This window comes from Camelus ferus, chromosome X, assembly GCF_009834535.1.
Source record: "Camelus ferus isolate YT-003-E chromosome X, BCGSAC_Cfer_1.0, whole genome shotgun sequence".
Classification (NCBI taxonomy): domain Eukaryota; kingdom Metazoa; phylum Chordata; class Mammalia; order Artiodactyla; family Camelidae; genus Camelus; species Camelus ferus.
Genome location: NC_045732.1, coordinates 93,669,183 through 93,689,737, shown reverse-complemented (window position 1 = coordinate 93,689,737; position 20,555 = coordinate 93,669,183). Strand labels below are relative to the sequence as shown.

General features: G+C 46.5%; 1 protein-coding gene across 1 annotated transcript; it reads left to right on the top strand.

Moving 5' to 3' along the window:
* On the top strand, positions 1–2,998 carry SLC25A5 (solute carrier family 25 member 5). The gene is made up of 4 exons (XM_032475939.1): positions 1–204; positions 1,246–1,732; positions 2,068–2,208; positions 2,585–2,998. The coding sequence occupies exons 1-4, from the start codon at positions 94–96 to the stop codon at positions 2,740–2,742; spliced, it is 897 nt and encodes a 298-aa protein (XP_032331830.1). The 5' UTR covers positions 1–93; the 3' UTR covers positions 2,743–2,998.
* The last annotated feature ends 17,557 nt before the right edge of the window (positions 2,999–20,555 follow it).

Here is a 20,555-nt window from a genome sequence, read left to right as displayed (position 1 = left end):
ATCGGCCATTTGCTTCGCTCCGCCCCACAGCCTCGGAGTCCGAGCTGGTCCCTTACCATTCTTGCAGTCGCCCGCTTCCTCTCGCCTTCCAACATGACAGATGCCGCTGTGTCCTTCGCCAAGGACTTCCTGGCAGGTGGAGTGGCCGCGGCCATCTCCAAGACCGCGGTAGCGCCCATCGAGCGGGTCAAGCTGCTGCTGCAGGTACGTCCGGGGATCCGAGAGCCCGACCAGGAAGTGGGGGGAGGGGTCGCGCGGGAAACGGTGCCCGGGGTCGGGGGCAGGGGCAGCTAACCCTCCGGACCAGTGAAGTGGCAGCGTGAGGGCAGGGTTGGCCGCAGGGTTGGACCAAAAGGCAAACTTAAGGGCAGTGCTTATAGTGGCCTGAAGTTAAGGATCTAGGAAGGGGTAGGGGCCCGGGGGAGGGCGGGGAGGAAGACCAGGGCCTGGGCATCCCTGAGGCCGCGAACTCGGATGGGGCAGCCCGGTAGTAGCTGGCTCCCAGGCCTTGGGGTCAAGGGCAAAGCCTGAAATTCGTCACTGGGAAGACGGACACCTGTCCTTACCGAAGACCTCAAGGTCGCGGCAAGGAGATAACAGCTTAGGGGAGGCCATGAGGCCGGTAGAGCGGCCTCGCAGCCGGCAGCCGGCAGGCGCGCTCCGACCTGGCCGGGCCGGAAGCCGGCGCCGGGAAGCGCGTGGCCCTACTGCGTCCTCCCCCGCGCAGCCGCCGCGGCGTCCCCGCGGCCTGGCTTCTTGCGCCGCGCGCTCTCCCGCTCCGGCTCTAGAGGGCGCGCCGGCACGGGCGTACGGGTGGCGGCCGACGGGTCACCTCCAGGAGAGGAGTGGGGCCGGAGCGGGAGGGAAGCCGCTCCAGAGACCTGAAGCGTGGGCCACGGTCACCCAGGTGACCGCGCCCGACATGGGACTCACCCTAATGCCTCTGAACGTGGGTCTGAGGTAATGACCTTTCTCCCAGGTCTAAAGGTCATGGGTTCACTTGAGGGTGCCCCCTCCCCACCCAACGGGGTGGAGGCTTAATGTCTCTGATGGTACAGGTCATCTCTTCCACCTGTGAAAGCGTCAGAGGATTGGGAGAGTGCAGCCTGTGGGACGTAGAAGACTAGATATGTGGCAAGGGGAGCCAACTAACCTTTAAGGGTGTCAATTGAGATGATACATTTTCTTTTCTTTCCCTTCTCCATGGTTATAACTCTCCCTGTTGGCCTCTTTCTTGTCTGTCAGGTGCAGCATGCCAGCAAGCAAATCACTGCAGATAAGCAGTACAAGGGCATCATAGACTGCGTGGTTCGTATCCCCAAGGAGCAGGGAGTCCTGTCCTTCTGGCGTGGTAACCTGGCCAATGTCATCAGATACTTCCCCACCCAGGCTCTCAACTTTGCCTTCAAAGATAAATACAAGCAGATCTTCCTGGGTGGTGTGGACAAGAGGACCCAGTTTTGGCGCTACTTTGCAGGGAATCTGGCATCAGGTGGTGCCGCTGGTGCCACATCCTTGTGTTTTGTGTACCCTCTTGACTTTGCCCGTACCCGTCTAGCAGCTGATGTGGGCAAAGCTGGAGCTGAAAGGGAATTCAGAGGCCTTGGTGACTGCCTGGTTAAGATCTACAAATCTGATGGGATTAAGGGCCTATACCAAGGCTTTAACGTGTCTGTGCAGGGTATTATCATCTACCGAGCTGCCTACTTTGGTATCTATGACACTGCAAAGGGTAAGTTTGTTGTGTGCTTTGATACTGTTCTTCTGAGACCATTTAACATGTTGATCGCCCACTGTGAATCAGGTACCCCTGAAGAAACAACTGTCACCCAGATTTGGGTGACGTGGCGATCAATGTGTTAAAATATCATTTGCCATCCTAATTTTCCAGGAACCAAAGGGGTTTTTTGCTTTTTTTTTTTTTTTTTTTTTTTTGTAATTGCTGAAGGAAGTCAAGGTCATCCCGTACAGCCCTTGTGTACAGAGGAGATCTTGGGGGTGGGGGGTGTGGAAAACAAGTCAGGAAGACTCTGCTTTCTGGTAAAAGTGTTTCTTTCCGATTCTCAGGAATGCTTCCAGATCCCAAGAATACTCATATCTTCATCAGCTGGATGATTGCACAGTCGGTCACAGCGGTTGCTGGGTTGACTTCCTATCCGTTTGACACCGTGCGTCGCCGCATGATGATGCAGTCAGGGCGCAAAGGAAGTAAGTTCCACTTGAGCAGAAAATAGATATGGGACATGGGCACAAACTAGTGATACCTGACTTTAAAAACGTCAGTCTGGAGATCGCGGGTGGGGTTGATTGGTCTGTGTGTACTGCACAGTTAGGTCTGAGTGGGCCCTTTGGATGCCTATGATGAGGGTGTTAGAGGTTAAGACTACTAAGAGTTAGTCTACATACCCCTGTTCTCTAGTCACCAGATTGATATTTCAGTATTACCCACACCAGTGTTTAAGTGTTGATTTTTTTCTGAACTGACATTAGCTTTTAGATAAGGTGGGGCTCTGGTTTAGTCTAGTAAACGTAGGGCCTTTTCATCAGCCTGGGGTCACCAACTCCTTGTCTTTGTTCTTTGCAGCTGATATCATGTACACAGGCACGCTTGACTGCTGGCGGAAGATCGCTCGTGACGAAGGAGCCAAAGCCTTTTTCAAAGGCGCGTGGTCCAATGTCCTCAGAGGCATGGGTGGTGCTTTTGTGCTTGTCTTGTATGATGAGATCAAGAAGTTCACATAAGTTATTTCCTAGTTTTTCTCCCTCTGTGAACAGGCATGTTGTATTATATCACATATCATGAGCATTCTTGACAGACTGTTGGCTGTCTATTTATCAATGGCAACTACTTACTGGTTGAAATGGGAAGCAATAATATTCACTGGACCAGTTTTCTCTTAAAGCCATTTCCATGATGATGGGACCCAATTATATTTTTTATTTCAGTCACTCCTGATAAATAACAAATTTGAAGAAATAAAAAATATCTGAAACACAATTTTGTTTGTGGTTTATTTTCATATAAAAATACATTTTATAATTGTAAGTGCTACAGTTGAGTAAATGCTTCATGTTTAATAAATGCTACAGTATCTCCCAAGATGAAGAACTTTCTTCTAAAACCATCCATTTAGCAAAGAATAACTTGGTTGTGTGATCCATCAGCATTCCCAATACATTAGCAAAATGAATTTCAAGCCCAGAGCATCCAAAAACCATTGGTCTGTTGCCTGTGGACAGTCTTAGCTGATGAGCTTTCTCCAGAAAGTACTATGTACCCACCTTTTGTATCTTGTGGTTATTAGTCAAGCAATACAAGCTAAATTGTTCACTTTAAAATTGTTCTATGAATTTCATCTTATGTAAACAAAAAAATGTAAAATATGAGGTAATGATAGCAAGTTTTGTCCAGTGGCCTTGCCTCAGCCATCTTCACCTGTCTCAAGTCATTTTAATTTAATCCTATTCAAAGCAGAGATTAGAGCTGGCACAGTGCTGAGATGGCAGTGCTGTTAAAGATAATGGTGAGAGCTGCCACGACCTCAAAACTCATTTTACAAAGAGGAAATAGAGCATCTGCGTTTTGCCTAACATGCTAGTAATGATAAGCCCAGTCAGTGGAGGATACTTGTTTCTTTTGAATAAACTCTTTTTGGGATCCATGTGAGAATATGTTTGCAATTTCTATAGCTCTTGATTAGGACTCAGAAATTAAGTGGATTTTGCCTGTAACATGAGATTTGAATGAAGAATAAAGCACCATGGCTGTCAAGCCACAACATTCAAAGTAGAAAGTGATAGGATAGGTGAGCCATGCACACAGGGAAAACTCATTCCCAAGGAACACTGCACACTGGCATGTTAAGGCGCTGCTCTGCATGGCAGGCATTAATGCCCAGGGCATCCTAGAAATTTTTGTTATGTGCCCCCTGGCCAACCACCTGAATGGTATAGCTTAGTTGTTGAGAACTCTTCACAATGTATACACATACAAAACATCAAGTTGTCTACCTCAAATATATACAATGTTTGCATGTTAAAGGTGTCTGAATACATAGTAAACAGACTTAAGGGGAAAGGGGGTGGGAAGGGATAAATTTGGGAGTTTGGGATTTGCAAATGTTAACCACTATATATAAAAATAGATTTTAAAAAACTATAGCACAGGGAACTATATTCAATATCTTATAATAACCTTTAATGAAAAAATATGAAAACAAATATATGTATATATATGCATGACTGGGACATTATGCTGTGCACCAGAAATTGACACATTGTAACTGACTAAAATTAAAAAAAAAGATACCATAATAAAGTTGTTTAAAAAAGAAACTAAAACTCTACTGGTATCAGAGAAGCCTGGATTCTGCCACTTACTGTGTTACCTTATTACTCTAAGCCTCAGTTTTCCTCATCTACAAAACAGGGATAATAATAATGCCTGCCTCAGAGGGTTGTTTCAAGGATTAAAGAATGTATGCAAAGCATCTACCACAGAGCATACATAATAAACAGTCTATAAATGATAACTATGATCATTATTAAGAGACAGTTAAGATTTCAGGGGCTCCAGAAACAGAAGTACCCAGATTTGAATCCGGGCTCTGCTGATTACTTACCTGTATGGCCTTGGCTGAGTCACTTATCTTGAGTCTCAGTTTCCTCATCTGTAAAATGGGGGTGTAATAGTGCTAGCTGTATTTCCTAGAGGTGTTGGGAGTAAGGGTGAAGTAACAAAGCATGTACAGCAATCAATATGGTGACTGGCATCTAGTAAGCATTCCAAATATGAGTTTTTCACAATTAGGCATCCATTTTGTTGAATGAAGATCTGCACAAGCAGAGAACTACTTAAGAATGAATTCAAACCCTCTTTTCTTTCTCTGCAACAGCCTAGACATACTATTTTGAGTAGAATTTATATAAAATAAACTTCAGCTCAGGTCTTCTTCAGAGAATTTGATCCTGAAAGGGGATAAGAGGCTCTCCACTTAGGGCTGCAAACCACAATACAAGAACCCAAGCCCCCTTTATAGTTATCACAATAAATGTGGACTCACAGAGCTAGCAGCTATTAAAATAAACCTAGGACCGAGCATTAATGATCAGAAAGCAAGAAGTGGGGCCTCCTACAATTGGGTGGCTGACATAGATGAGGTTTTTTTCTCTCTCTTCTTTCTATTCTTGTTGTTCAATGATTTTTGAAATTTAATTTAAAGACAAAGTGGTTTTAATCTCTCCAAGCTGTGCAGGATAGTGCTATAGCATTCATTATGTCCATTATGCTCGTGCGAACATTGATGGTACACAATCTTAGCAACCTCCTAATTTATGCCGTTGTTTTGTTACTATTCAATGCCTAACAGAATCCGGGAAGCCCAATTCCAGGTGAGAGAGCCAGAATACAGGTCAGCACGTACACAGCCACGTTCCCCGTTCCAGGGGCCACTCTGTTCAATCACTGGAGGCAGTGTGGTCCGGGTGCTCCAACCGCCGGAGAAAGAAACCAGGGGTGTCTCCTCATAGGGGCAGTTGTCGTGGATGGTAAGTCATTTGAGCCATTATTTTGGTATTAAAAGAGATGCAGATATGTTAGAGAGTCTATTGCACAATTTGAATGCATTTTAAAGCTGCAAAGAGAGTTCTTGTGTACAGAGGACCATTTCTGGCACTGCCCTCAGACTCCAGGGGGAACCCTGTCAGCCTCCTCTGCCATTGTGGATAGTTCGGTAGAAAAAATTTTCAAGTATACTGCTTTACCGGATAACAGATTTTATTCTTTTTTTATTGAAGTATAGTTGATTTACGATGTTGTGTTAGCTTCTGGTGTACAGTATAGTGATTCAGTTATCCATACATGTATATATTCTTTTTCATTATAGGTTATTACAAGCTACTGAATATAGTTCCCTGTGCTATACAGTAGGACCTGGTTGTTTATCTACTTTATATATAGTAGTTTGTATCTGCTAATCCCAAACTCCTAATTTATCCCTGCCTCCTGTTCCCCTTTGGTATCCATAAGTTTGTTGTTTATGTCTGAGTCTGTTTCTGTTTTGTAAATAAGTTCATTAGTGTCTTTTTTAAGATTCCAAATATAAGTGATATTATGATATTTGTCTTTCTCCGTCTGACTTACTTCACTTAGTATGATAATCTCTAGGTCCACCCATGTTGCTGGATAATAGATTTTCAAGCATCAGTGTTCCTGGGATAAATTTCATTTCTCCTGTGAAGTTTGTGAGCATAGGATTTCTAATTTGTTTTTAGGTTTTTAACACAGTGTCTGTACATGGTAATCAAAGTTGAACAGTAGAGAAAAGACATCTCCTGTCCTCCCTCTGCCATCCCTAATCCCCCTCCTCAAAAGTAACCATTATGAACATTCCTGTCTATCGAACCAAAAAAATAATTGATACATACTGTTGTAAGAGTAGTTGATTTGTTTTTATCTGAATAATATTCTGACTGCTTGGATTCAACACGGCATGATTCTTTTAGACCAGCGTCAGACTGTGGGGTACCAGGACTCACAGACGCTGTGGGAGGCAGGAGGGTGGGGAAGGGGTAGCTTTTCGACCCTGAGCAAAGATTTCCAAGTGTGATCCTGTAATAAAAGCCTAAAAGGAAGCCAGCACTCTCCTTTGCGGTTTTAGCTTTGGTTGCTGAGTGACCCTGGGGGCAAGTCACTTCTAACATCAGAACCTTAGTTTCTCCCCTAAAGTCCCTTCCAGTTATGTTCTCTAGCTCCATCATTTTTACATAAAGCACAATCTGTGAAAGGACTGGGATTAGGTGATTTAATCCTTCCCAAGAACATTTTAACATATCTAACACATTCATAAGTGAATAGTCTCTGACTCAGAACAGTCATTTGCAGACTGTGTGGGTGGGTTGGCATTGGCAAGTAAAATTACAAATGTAAAGATTTACATTAGTTTCAGGACCAAGAAGCTGAGCAGCAAAATTACCACTCGGAGTTTGGGTCAAAGGTGATCTGATTTACCTCGAAAAAATTAACATCTGTCTTTTCAAAGCCTCATCTCATTATGTGTAATGTGCATTTTGGTATGCAGGTGGAGATTTATTTGGACAACAAATATCGGACGCTGCAATTTCTGGACACACAAAAAATGCCTTGTTCCACTCAAAATGTTTGGAGGAGCTTTCCCTTCATTTCAGCCATTATTTGTTTTAAGTGCAGGTGAACAAGTTCAGATGCATGGTGCTCTTCTTAGCCAAAGGCTTAAATTAAAAGAGCCTTTGGTATCCCAGCAACAAATCTAAACAATGCTCAAATAACAGATTGGGCAGTCTTTTCCCTGTACCCTCTTCGAAGACACAACTGAGTTAAATGAAAAGAGTATTAATCCATGGCTTTTCCATGACTGTCAGTCAAAGAGAGGTCTCATTTTGGTGGTAAATATCTGTCCTGGGACTTCATTCCCTTGGGCAACTTTTGTAATGCAGGGAGGAAATTTAGCACTGGCGAAATTTAAGAGAATGTGCTGAAACTAATCACATGGCACGTTTCATCGGGTCTCCAGTGTTTTCACTCCCAGAGTGGAGATGGTTGTGGCCATAAAGACATAACCAGGGCAAAGTCTGTGCTAAACTGCTGTTGACAGATCAACTTCCGAGGGCCTTATGTTTGGGAGTGAAAAGGAGAACTCTTCTGTCTAAATGAGCTTCCAGTATCCTGCTGGGCGAGGAGCAGATATCTCATGGTAGAGAGATATGTACCCTGAACCTAATGATGCTTCAGCTTCAGAGACCCTCCTTGCACGAGCCCCTTCCCAGCTCTGGGAGGGGCGATAGCAACATATTCATTTGGTCATCCAGTTTTGTAAAATTTTCAAAAGTAAAATATGTTTGTGTTTGTTTAAAGAGGGCACCCAAATTATATACTGACATAAACTGATATCCCCAGAAAACCTGCATCTACTCCTGCTGGTGGAGCTGGACCAGAACAAGGAATTTGGAGGCAGCCCTGTACATCAGGGCAGAGGGGTGACCCAGGTCTGGGACTTCCTTATCCCCTGGTCTCCCCACTGCTCCTAATCTTCCTGCTCAGGACTCGCTCATGAGACCCTTTTGGACTAGAGGTCTCATTTTTCAAATCCCAAAGTTTCTCACTTGACAACTGTTCAATTTTTACTTAACTCCTTTGTACCTGTTTCCCCATCAGGCATACGTGGATAGCAACAATATCTAACTCGTAGGCACAATGTGAAGATCAGTGGGGTTACTATGTAAAGGTACCTGCTTTACACCATTTTGCTATTATTATGGCTGTTATTGTTTTATTGGAATGCTTTGGATGATCTGCATTTCATCCGTGGGAGACTGATGTAACGGAAATATCCCTGACCTACAGATTTCTAAAACAGTCTCAAGAAAATCCCACATGCCCTATAGAATTTCTCTCTCTCTCACACACACACACACACAGATCAAGAGGACACTTTTGGAATGGACTGAATGGGAATATGTGGTTATAGTGATAATCCTGAACTCTAAGAGCACTTATTTTATATCACTGATTATTCAAGGGAGAAGGTCAAAAATAAATCTGTCCTGCCTCACACCCAGACCCCACTCCCCTGCCAGCCCAGGGGCACTATATGATCACTGGAGTTCCCTTTGCTCTTGTAGTATTTCAAGGAATCCATGAGGCCCTGACCTGATTACCCAGGTCTATGACTTTGCTCCCTGGGGAAAGAAGCTGCTGGGAAGAGGCAACGCACACTGAGGCCTTTGGAAGCAAAAGATCTCCTGTTATATTTGCAGTTAAGTTTAGGGCTCAGGAGTCTCTTTATCATAAAAATTGAGCCTTGTAATGGGTTTACCCTAGAAGTGAAGGTCAGAGGGTAAAGGCGCTTGGACTTCTGGGTAAAAGCATGCTCTTTGCCAATTAGGACAGAAAGCTGGGGGTTTGGCCACTGAAACTGTAATCCCACTTCAGCTTCAGGCTTCTCTGTTTTGGGTCACATGACACCTCATCATGGGTTTGTGCCTCAGTTTGTCCACAAGGAAAATTGGAAAGCAACTTTTCTTGTTTGGGTTACAATATCATTTCTTAAATCTTCTACCGAGGGCTGTGGCCCTTTTCAGAATTTCTAGAGCTAGACAGATAGGATTAAGTTAAGCCTACTTCTGCTGATTAAACAATCAATACAACCAAGTACCAGTGATTTCTCTAAAACCACACAGAATCAGGATCAGAGATGATTATTTTGACCTCCTATATGGCAGATGTTGTGCTAAGCACTTTGCGTGGATTAACTCTTCTCATTCTGTCAGCAGCCCTGAGAGGTAGGTATTATTATTAACTCCATTTTACAGCTGATGAAACTGAGGCTTAGAGAGGTGAGGTAACGTACTGTGAGCTGGCTGACCTGACAGAAGGTTTCAAAGAAAATTTCAAGGTGATCCTATCCAACTATTGATTTTGAGTCATGAAATATATTAAAATACAAAATCTGGCTAATAGCAACGGATAAAATACACTTGACAAATATTAAATAGACATTGTAATAACCAAAGCACTGTTTAGAGTTCCTTTTTAGAGTATGGGTTATTTACTATTTCAGCCAAGTTAAGAATCATTGTTCAAGAATAATTACTTGAACCTAAAGCTAAATTTGATTTTATTCCAGTTTCCTAAGGTTTTTCAGGACGGACTCTCCTTATAAAGGAAGGCTCTTAGCAAACAATGCTCAGCCCCTTTCTAAGGTCACTTGCTTGAGGCTGGGGTTATTGGGCCATTTGGGTAAAGCCCAACTCCACTAATGCAACCACATGACCAGGTGGTGTTTGGCGTCCCCTCACCTCTCGCCAGGGTTAGGGGTGGGAGGGTCTCAGAAAAATGTTGACACCTGGGCGTCGGTCTATTTTAGCTGATTGCACCTTCTATGGAGACAGTAACTTGCACCTCTTGTTCTGCTACTTCTGCGCATGCTCCGAAGTCCCAAACCAAGTCACTTGTTTCCAAGCTTTGTTGTACTATTAGGTGGACTGTAGAAAAACGCACAATCTAAAAGCTGCGAGTTCAGGGAGCTTACTGAGTACTACAGCCCCGGAGGCAGCCTCTCAGGTAGCTCTGAGGAACTGCTCCAAAGAGGTAAGGGAGGAATCAGATATATAGGAGTTTTTGCTGGGGGGTGGGGGGGAATGTGGTAGAATGTCAAAAGATAACTGCTAATCACAAAAACAGATAACTCAAGTGAATGGTTTTAGTGCTTTTCTATGTATGGCAAGATGCAAGAATCTCAGCTCATTGAAGTTACTCCTTAGATATGCATCTTAACTATGTAGGGCCAGTATCCTGTTTTTCTCCATCCTGAATTCCCCTCAGGGCTCACCGTCGGAGGCAGCAGCAGTGGCTGATGGCTTGATGGCGGGCAGCGTTCATTGTTTACTGGAATGGCAGGCAACATTCTTTGTTTACTGAAAATGCAGGCAGTTTTGCCCGCAGTTACTCCCCGCCACCCCCGCCTACCCTTCCCTGCCTCTGTGCCCGGGTACAGTCCTTCAAGAGCCAGCTGAGAGCACACCTCTTCTATGAACCTTCCCACTCTTCACTAGCCGGTGCTCAATGCCCTCTCCTTTGTTTTTGTTTTTTTTTGTTTTTTAAAAAAGTATAGTTAGTTTACAGTGTGTCAATTTCCAGTGTACAGCATAATGTTTCAGTCATAAATATACATACACATATTCATTTTCATATTTTTTCATTATAGGTTATTACAAGATATTGAATATAGTTCCCTGTGCTAGGCAGAAGAAACTTGTTTATCTTGCCCTCTCCTTTGAACTGCTAACATAGTCTATTTATGTCAGCTCGATGAGCCCGGGTAGGTTGTCTGTTTAATTCCTGGTTGTATCCCCAGTGCCTAGAACAGTGCCTGGCACATAATAGGTATTCAAGAAATAATTAAGTCAATGAATTATAATGTTTATGTCATAGTATGATGACTAAGTATTTACTTGTGTGTCTCTGTTAGGGGCTATGTCTTGTTCCTCTTTACATTCCTAACACACAGCAGAGAACTTAACACAGCGGATGTGCTGTAAATGTCCATCGGGAGGAGAAATGAATGAGAGGATGAATGAATGAACAGGTGGACACGGCTCCTTTGGTTATCGATCTGTGGGAGTGACTTTTGGCTGGATTTGGCCCCTTGCTCCTAGGGAATGATTCTGCAATAATAAGCTGCACATGGCCTTCTCGTCTGGCATCTATCGTTTGCCCAGCCTCTGGGCTTGGAGGGAGGCTCTGGATACAGCTGGGGTTTGGAAATCACTTGGTTTCTGTACTGCTGCTATAGCATCCATGCTAGAGAACTAGAGCGCCAGGCCTGGGGAAACCCCCTCCCAAAATTTGTGTGAAAAATCAGTGTGCCTCCACAGCAAGTCCTCCTACCAGCCTGTGAACATACGCTGCCCATTTGATCATGAACCCCAAACACGGATCCCTCCGCATAGTAAGTACTTGATAGGTATCTGGTTGTGATGGTGACAATGCTGAACACTGACTGCCACACAAGGTGACTCAGGCCACTCCAAGGGGAGAGGAACAGGCATGTTACTGGGGCACCTGAGGACGCTGCTATCAAAGCTGTACCAACTGCACACCCACGTGACTTATTAGGGCTGATTAGACCAGACATACTCCTATGCCTGGGCCTGATGTTCCCAGCTTCTAAGACAGCCCCAGCCACCGAAAGCCGGTGAGAACCCTAGAGTGAATGTGACCCTCTTTGATCTGCTCTGAAGGCAAGTGGGTTTGCTGTCTCTCTTGAAGGTGGGTGGGAAGCCCCTAGGGTTCCACCAGGGGCTTGGTCTCTTACCTATTGTTATTTCTTGTGCTTTTTATTGTGGGCCACTCTTCTAATTGTGTATGGATTCTCTCATTTGATCCTTTCAGCTGCTTTATGATGCAGGTGCTATGATTACTGTTTTCCAGATGAGGATAACTGAGGCAAGCCATATATAGCATCTGCAGCTGAAAACCCTGAAAGCAGAGGCCCCCCCTTAGAGAGGGCCAGGAGGCAGTGCAGGATGATGTGGTTCCCAGAAAATGACCAGGGAGACCTGAGGATGGGGAGTGGCTTGGGCTGGGAACCGTCGGCCTTTGGGGGACTGACCCAATGTCTGCAGCATCAGGAGAGGCCTTGGTGTGGTGGTTAAGAGGATGGTGCTGCCTCTTTCCAACTGTGAGGCCAGGCGGTGGCCAAGGTACTAAGCGCTCAGTGCCTCAGCTTGCTCAGCTGTAAAATGGGGTCAAGAACAGCACTGTAGTGCGGATTAAATGAGTCAGTACTTGCGAGGCACGTGGAACAGAGCTTGGCACAGAATATGTGCTTAAGTGTTAAATGACAGACCACGGGGCACGCCACCCTCGTCCCTTTAGGCGCTGTTTTTTGTTTTTTGGGGTTTTTCTTTCCCAAGGGAAACGTTGTAGGGGGCGCTTTCGGCGTGTTGGCTACAATAGTCTTTGCTGCGGATGGGGTAGGGGGAAGCAGAGGGAGAAGCCTCCTCCGCCACGGGGGCGACTGAAGGCAACTAACTGGGAGAGAAGAGGGCTGGGCATGCCCTGAGGGGAAAACGCGGCTGCTGTGGGCCGGATGGCCACCGAAAGCCGCTGGAAATGCAAGGCTGGATGAGAGATACAGGCTGGGAGACCCGCCGCGCGGCAGCCGCCGCCGCAGCCAGTGGCGAATTCGCCTCGCCGGGCTCAGCCGCCTCCTCACAGCGGCCTGCAGAGGGCGCGCTGCTCCTCTGCTCCGCCGGGCGCTGCAGCCTCGCGGCTGGGAGCGCGGCGCCCTCCACGCTGGCTGCTCCCCACCTCTCTCCGGCCAACTTACCTCCTCTAAGAAGCCTGCTCTGACCACTGTGGTCACACTCTTCCTCCCTGATCCCTCAGAGCATCATCTACACTTGCATAATTTAGAACTTGGATATGTGCTGGCTGGTTCGCTAAGTGTGTCGGAGGTATTGGGAAGTCTTGGTTCCACAATAAAATACTTTATATTTCTCCACTCATGACAAGCGACCCCTGGCACACTGGTAGCCACATAGCGAGTGCCCGGCCAACACTGGACTTGCCTCTACAAGGTCTCGCTGTAATCACTCCCTAAGGAGACTTCTGGGGTCCCTGATGTCACAGAACCCAGGGATGGCTGAAGGACGCCTATCCGGGTGCCTGCATGGCCTCAGTTGCCACTTGAGCCTTCACTAACCAGGTGGGACCGGTATAGCCTGCCTCAGGAGGCAGTGCCTTGATGCAGAGGAAACCTGTCTGCAGGGGAGCCCACTGATATGGAAACATTTGCAGAACCCCAGCTTCGGTGCAGAGCCCTGTGCTGGGCATCCGGGACACAGAGAGGTACAAACAGAGTCCTTGCCTTCACGGGAGGCAGCGTGAAAAAAATGGAAACAAGAGCTCTAGAGTCAGAAAATTCCCACATGCGCTAGCTGTGTGACTTTGGGCACATCGTGGCACTTCTCTGAGCCTCAGTGTCTTCATCCGTATTTCTAAGGGGTCTTGAGTGAGGAGGGGTAGGGGTGGGCAAGGAATACTGTAACCAGACCTATAATGTTTTCACTTTCATAAGACTAGATTTATTTATTAGGTAATTTAAGTTACATTTTAAGTCAAAAAATAAAATGGAAGTGGTAGCATTTCGTGACAAACGGTGAAATCTTTATGAAAGCTTTTAGTTATTAACTCAGAGAGGCTCCACAAAGGTTCATCACTTTCCACTGCTAAAAATACATAGTAGACACTTTGTAAATGCTTCTTGAGGAGGATGAAAATGTTTCCCAGGTGATGAGATGAACAGTCAAGTTAAGGAGACCCATATATAAACATAAAAGTTAAGGATGCAAAAAGGTCTGACATGTGCCAAGTGACTGGTCCAGACACTTCAGTTATCCAGATGTTAAGTGTCAAATGACTCCAGCAATCACTGTGGGTGGATGGTCAGGGGAGCCTCCACCACAGGCATGAGACTCTAGATCAGCCTTGAGGACTGGATTGGATTTCTTTGGTAAAGAAAGACAAGAAAGACCATCTAGATAGAGGAGTGGCCTGAGAAAAGGTGCGAGGCAGGAAGGAATGAGTGGTTGGAAACTGCAAGGGCCATTGGGCAGGCACCTCTGCCTTTTATTTATTTATTTTTAATTGAAGTATAGTGGATTTACAAAGTGTTCATTTCTGGTCTACAGCATACTGATTCAGTTATATATATATATATATTTTTCAGATTCTTTTCCATTATAGGTTATTACAAGGTATTGAATATAGTTCCCTGTGCTATAAAGTAGTATCTATTTTATATATAGTAGTGTGTATCTGCTAATCCCAAACTCCTAATTTATCCATCCCAGCCCCCACTTTCCCCTTCGGTAGCCATAAATTGGTTTTCTATGCTTGTGAGCCTGTATAATGTGCCTGTTGCAACCCACAGGGACAGTTGATAGCCAGTGTGATTGCACCCTTGTGATCCACTGGAGCAGACTTCTGAGGAGTGCTTTGCATACAATAGGCCATCAATCCGTATTCTTGGCCAAGGGGAAGGTTGGGGACTTTGAACTTTTTCCCTGTAGGTAGCAGGGAGCCTCATCTGCAAAGTGAGGTGTTGGCTGATTAGCCCCGAAGTGGTGTGAGGCTTGGGCTGCAGGGGAGGTGTGGGTGCAGAGGCTGCTGTAACAGGGAGGGGATTAGGACAGGCCAGGGTGATGGCAGTGGAGATGGGAAAAGGAGAAGCAAGAGGACTTGTTGTTTTTGAAAGGAGACTGCTGGGAGATGGCTATACCAAAAGGGGAGACAGGTACAAGGTCAGAAAGATGCAGAGACCTGCCACGTGGATTTTACTACGAATAGCAAGGTGTGCTGTCTGGAGCCGTAGTCAAAAGGTAGAAGAACCCAGAAGACTCATAAGGGACTCTGCCACCCCTAGTCAATGAAAGTCACAGTGACAGTTTCCAGACCCTGCAAGATTTTCAGGCAATGGTATTTTCCCAGGAATTTTAGAGACTGCACTATTTCCTTCTCTTTTCCCAAGATGTCAGAAAAGCACAGTCCACAAGGGGGCAGATGATGTCTGGCTGAGTTTAATTTCCATGGAAATCCAGTGATCTGAAAAGGCGATCTTCCCACATAGATGCCCCAGCTGTCCGAGCAGGCAGGCACGAACAGGATGTCGGTGTCATTCGTTTCCCCTGCCTCATTAGCAGGTGCTGCACTGCCAGAGGCGTACCAGTGTGATGTGGCTGCGAGGTGAGCAGCAGGAAGCCTCAGGGCCCGTGCCTGACTACAAGGCACCTTGGTTATTGCTCACACTTGGCGCTGCCTCTTGCTTCTGGCTCCTGGCCACCTTGCTGTTTGCTTCTCCCTAGCAGGGCCAGGGAGAAGCAGAGTCTGATGCCCAGCGGGCCCTGATGGTGCAAGTGGAACTCCTGCAAACTGAAATCAATCTGGCGACTGCCCACTCCAAGCAGAGCCCAGTATTGGGTATCAGGAGGTGAAAGTCCAAAAGAGATAAAAGACTCCTTTAACCAACTGAATCTAATGGAAAAGAATAGGTAAACCCACTGGTTCAGAGAATGGCTCTGGGATTTGAGAGACCTGGGTTCAGATCCCAGCTCTACCACTTCTTAGCTCTATGTCCTAGGGCAAGCCACTTAACCTCCCCAGCCTCAGCTTCCTCCTCTGGAAAATGAGGCAAGTTATAACAGCACCCACCTCACAAGGTGGTTGTGAGGTTTCAATGAGATAATGTGTAAATGAGAGAGTGCCGGGCAAACCACGCTCCAAGAATGATAGCTGGAGTCCTTGTTACTGTTAGTAGTAACAATAAGCAATGTGCTACATATTGACTATAGAAAGAACTTGGAAGACAAAATGGCAGGTGAGTAGGAGGTGGGTTTTACCCTGAGCTGTTGAAGGTGAAGAGGTAGGAGTTGTGAGAGCGGAGTAAGGAGGACATTCCAGGCAGAGGGAAAGAGCCAATGTTTTCAGGTTTGGCAAGTGACCACCTGGCCAGCCCACTGGGTCTGCATCAGCAGGGATAGAAGCTGCTGCTACGGGGCTGGTGCTGCAAGGTCTGCGGGCCAGGCACGAGGGGCAGCTTAGTCCTCATCTCAGCACGAGAAGCCAGGGAAGTGATAGGAGAGAAAAAGCGTCTCAGATGACTATTGCTCCAGAAGTCTCTCGGTCTCCAGCTTCAGCATTTTAACAGAGGAAGGCAACTCCATGAGAGCCAGGGCATGAGTCTGGGTTCTCCAGAGAAACAGAACGTATATATATTATAGGAATTGGCTCACGTGATTATAGAGGCCGAGAAGTCTCAAGACCTGCCATCTGCAAGCTGGTGGTGTAACTCAGTTGGAGTCTGAAGGCCTGAGTGCCTGGTGGCTGATGGCATAAGTCCACATCCACGTCCAAAAGCCCAGTAACTGGGAGCATCAGTAGAAGATGGACGTCCCAGCTCAAGTGAAAAGAGCAAATTTGCACTTTTTCATGCCTTTTTTGTTCTATTCTGGCCTTCAACGATTGGATAATGCCCACCTACTTCAGGGAGAGTGACCTTAACTCTGTCTACCGATTCAAGTGCTAATCTCTTCCCGAGACACCCTGACAGCCACACCCAGAAACAATGTTTTACCAGCTATCTGGACATCCTTAGCCTAGTCAACACAAAATTAACCATGACAGCAAGCTAAGGAAGAGAAGACTGCCAGCACCCCTCCCCCACTGGTGCAGCCCCGGTGGGAATTAACCACCGGGAATACAGAACAAGGGAGTCAGAAAGTTTCTTTGTTCTGGACTCTAAACACATCTCTACAATTCCAAGGTGATGACCAAAGGGTACCTAGAAGTCAGCTTCTCCCCACAAAACCCTCAGCTCTCAGCTCCAAAATGCTCATCCCGGGGCTGTGCCCTCCCCTCCCTCACCCCAGGGACAATAAACTGGAAGGAGGTTCTTGGCATGCGTAATACCAGGGCCTGGTCTGCTTTCATTTCCATGCTGATTTTATAAGCAGATCTTTTTAGGGCCTTGACTCTGGGCCAGCAGAGCTGGGCCCATTTCCTGTTGGCCCAAATGGTATGCATGCATATAAACCTTTGCTTCTATAGGCCCTTGGAGGGAAGCCTTGGCCTAAATAGCCCCAAACAAGAGATAATAGAAAAGCCATTTATATTTAGCGTTAGCATGTCATAAGTGATTTTTTGGCAGCACATTACCCTTCCTAAATAGAGTTGGATTAGGCTAATATTAAAACTAACTTTATGAGAGGCAGTACAACAGATGCTTAAAAGCCTTTTTAGCACAGTGGTTATGGGCTCGTAACCACACGGTCTGGTCACCACCACTTACTAGCTATTTGTCTCTCTGGGACTGAGTTTCTTCATCTGCAAAACGAAGAGAGCCAGAGCCCGTTCCTCATCGGGGGCTTGTGAGGACGGCAGGAAATAGAACGCAGGTAAAGCACTTAGCCCAGCCCACGGAGGCCTTCCGTAAGGGTCGTGATTTACGATCACTATTCTCACATTATTATTTCCCCAGCAGACTCGCTGGGCTTCGGAGGAAGGAAGCCTGAAGGTAGCGGGGGGGAGCAGCATTTGAGGGGAAGTGAGATCAGGATTAAAAACTGTCGAGACATCATCCAGAAAAGAAAAATACTCCACACCAGAAAGTTGACTGTGTCCACTTGTTATCCTGAAAACCACCCAAATTACTTTCTCCACCCATGTTCTCAGGCTTGGGCTAGTTCCTCAGCCGGTTTAGGCTAGAGTGAGCAGGCCACATCAGCCCGAGACCAGCTGGACACGTCTCTGGGCCCAGGGCGGGCCGGCCGGGGACAGGTGTATGTTTGCGAGGTGACTGGTTGTTACTCACAGTCACCTTTATCCGTGAAGGAGGGGGGAGGAGGCCAAAGCCTATGGAAGGACAAAATCCCTTCTGCCTTGGGTGGCCTCACCTGCTTCCGCATTCTTGTCCAATTAGCAGTTTTCAGTTTTTTCCTGTGACATGTTTGAAAAGAAGACTAGAACACACACAGTTGTTGTTTTTTCCTAGCTAGGACATGGTAAGACCTTTTGGAAGTAACTGTTATGGCTAAAGGCCGGACTGTGGCCCAAGCCAGGAAGACACATTGGTAAATTCAGTCCTTTCCTGTGGCCCTTCCATGGTCTACAACCCAAAGCTCTTTGTTTTTGTTGTTGTTGTTTTGTGGGGGATGGAGGTAATTAGGTTTATTTATTTATCTATTTATTTATTTATTTATTTATTTATTTATTTATTTATTTTTAGAGGAGGTACTGGGGATTGAACCTAGGACCTCATGGATGCTAAGCACATACTCTACCACTGAGCTGTATCCTCCCCACCTCTGAAAACTCTGAACAAGCCCCTGTGAGCTCTTATCATGCTGTTTACTTGCCTATTTACACATCTTCACATTGGTCTCTCCCTCTTGCCTCATTGATTTTTTGCATGGTAATATACGGGTAACGTGCCTCTGATAGCAAATTCACAAGGCATAAAGGGTTTGCAGTGGTCTCCCTCCCACCGCTGTTCCCTAGCCACCCCCAGGTCATCTCTGTTACCACGCTCTGCCCGTCCGCTCTGGAGATCATCTATGCAGGCACAAGCACACCATACGTTAGCACAAGTACTAGCATTCTTACTCGTGTTTATACTCTAGGTGCCCAGCAGAGCCCCCAAACATATAGGCCTGCAAAATAAATTTGTTGGTGGCATGTTCGTTTGCTTCAAAGTTTGTCCTGCTCATCTCAGCCCTGGGTGTCTGTACCGTCTAGGTGATATTTCCACAGGTTGGATTAACAGGTTACCTGTTTGGGCTCGCAGCTCTGGCCATACTTTCTCAGGACTGAGATTTACAAAGAGGCCACTGGGGCCTTTGTTTACTGTAAACAACTCATTATCTTTCACATTAGAGCTCGGAAATGCCATCCTGACTCACTCATTTTCTCCCTTGCTCTGTTTGGTGTCAAGCCAAAGTTTAGCTCTGGCTGCTCTTTGGTGGTGGTTGTTGCCTGAGGCGAAGGTTAAAGAGATTTTGATGCCACGCTCGTCTTCAGGGAGTCTCTAAGAACATTCAGCTCAGAATTTTGGCTCAGGAAGTAAAATGCAGGAGTTTCTAAACCACTGCGGTATGCCTCAGCCCCTGCCAGAGCTGGCTTTTCCAGAAGCATCCAAGCGATCAGACAGTGCCCTCATTCGCATCTTCTCTTTCTCTCTCTCTCCTCATGTGACTAGGGAACAGGCTGCACTCCATTTGCTCTGTAGAAAAGATCCTCCGGAAGAAAGGCAAGTAGGAAAAGGGCCACCTCTTCTCCTGCTCTGTTCTCACAAGGTTTGCAAACCTAGGGAGGCTGCAGGGCAGAGGAGTAAAGAGAACAAAGTCTGGGATCACACTACCTGGGCTGGAGTCCTGATTCTGCCACTTCTCAGCTGTGTGACCTTAGGCGTCATTTAACCTCTCTGTGCCTTAGTTTCTTCAACTGTAAAATGGGGGTGATCACCGGACCTACTTTAAATGATTGTTTTGTGGATTTAATAAGTTAGACTGTAAAGCATTTAAATCAGTCCCTAGCATATGGTAAATGCTGTATAAGTGCTTTCGAAATAAAACTAAAACTTAATGTTAGGGGTTCCTGTGTTAGATCTATTTTTCCCCTGTTCCCTGGCTGTGAGTTTCAAGGCTTTCACTTACTGATCTGGGCCCCTTGGTGCATTTTTCTTCCTATTGGGAAAAAGCTGTCTTACACAGAGAAGAAAACCTTGAGAAGAATAACCTGTATCGAGGCTAAAAATCCAGTATAAAGGCAGGGTTGTGTTACTATGCTGACTTTTCCTTGGGCTGCTCCTGGGGCCGAACTCTGCCTCTAGAGGGCTGAGCAGAGCCCTCCCGAGAGCTTCCCCTTCTGCCTTCCGCCTTCTGAGAAGAGCTGCTCTGGCTGCTGAGCCCCGCGCAGTGCTCAGCCTCCCCAAAGGTGTGTGTGCTGCCATGGCAACGCGCCTCAGCCGGCAGACTGTGGAGCAAGACCTGGCGGTCCTCAGAGGTCATTCTGCTGGATTGGCAGGCTGTGCTCTTCAGAGGGCGGGGTGGGCAGCCCAACTCCTCCTAGGCCAGCTCGCCAGGTCTCTCCTGCTGCTTCTGCATCAACCCGACACAGAGCAGCGTGCCTTCCAAGTGACCTAGCTCCAGAAAGACGTCCAAAGTCACCTCAGTGACGGGAACTCTAATGACCCCGATCACATACACCTGCATTCCCTGTGCACTGTGATAAGGCAGGGCTTGGCCCAGCTGTGCCAGAACAGCAGACGTACAAAGGGCACGTCACCTGGTCCCCAGGTGTTATGCACACAGAGTTTAGTACAGTTCTGTGGAAAGGGAACAAAAGCGTTTCCTTAACAACCAGCATACACATATGGACGCATTCAGCAAAGGTTTGTTTAGTGCCTGTTATGAACAGGGCTCCGTGCCAAGTACTGAGGGGAGGGGAAGAGGAGACAAAG

Bases quoted from the DNA above. Each gene is read 5' to 3' on its own strand.
- SLC25A5 (XM_032475939.1), top strand. From the start codon at position 94: ATGACAGATGCCGCTGTGTCCTTCGCCAAGGACTTCCTGGCAGGTGGA. The intron at 205-1,245 runs GTACGTCCGGGG...CTTGTCTGTCAG, and splicing joins GGGTCAAGCTGCTGCTGCAG to GTGCAGCATGCCAGCAAGCA. The intron at 1,733-2,067 runs GTAAGTTTGTTG...TCCGATTCTCAG, and splicing joins TATCTATGACACTGCAAAGG to GAATGCTTCCAGATCCCAAG.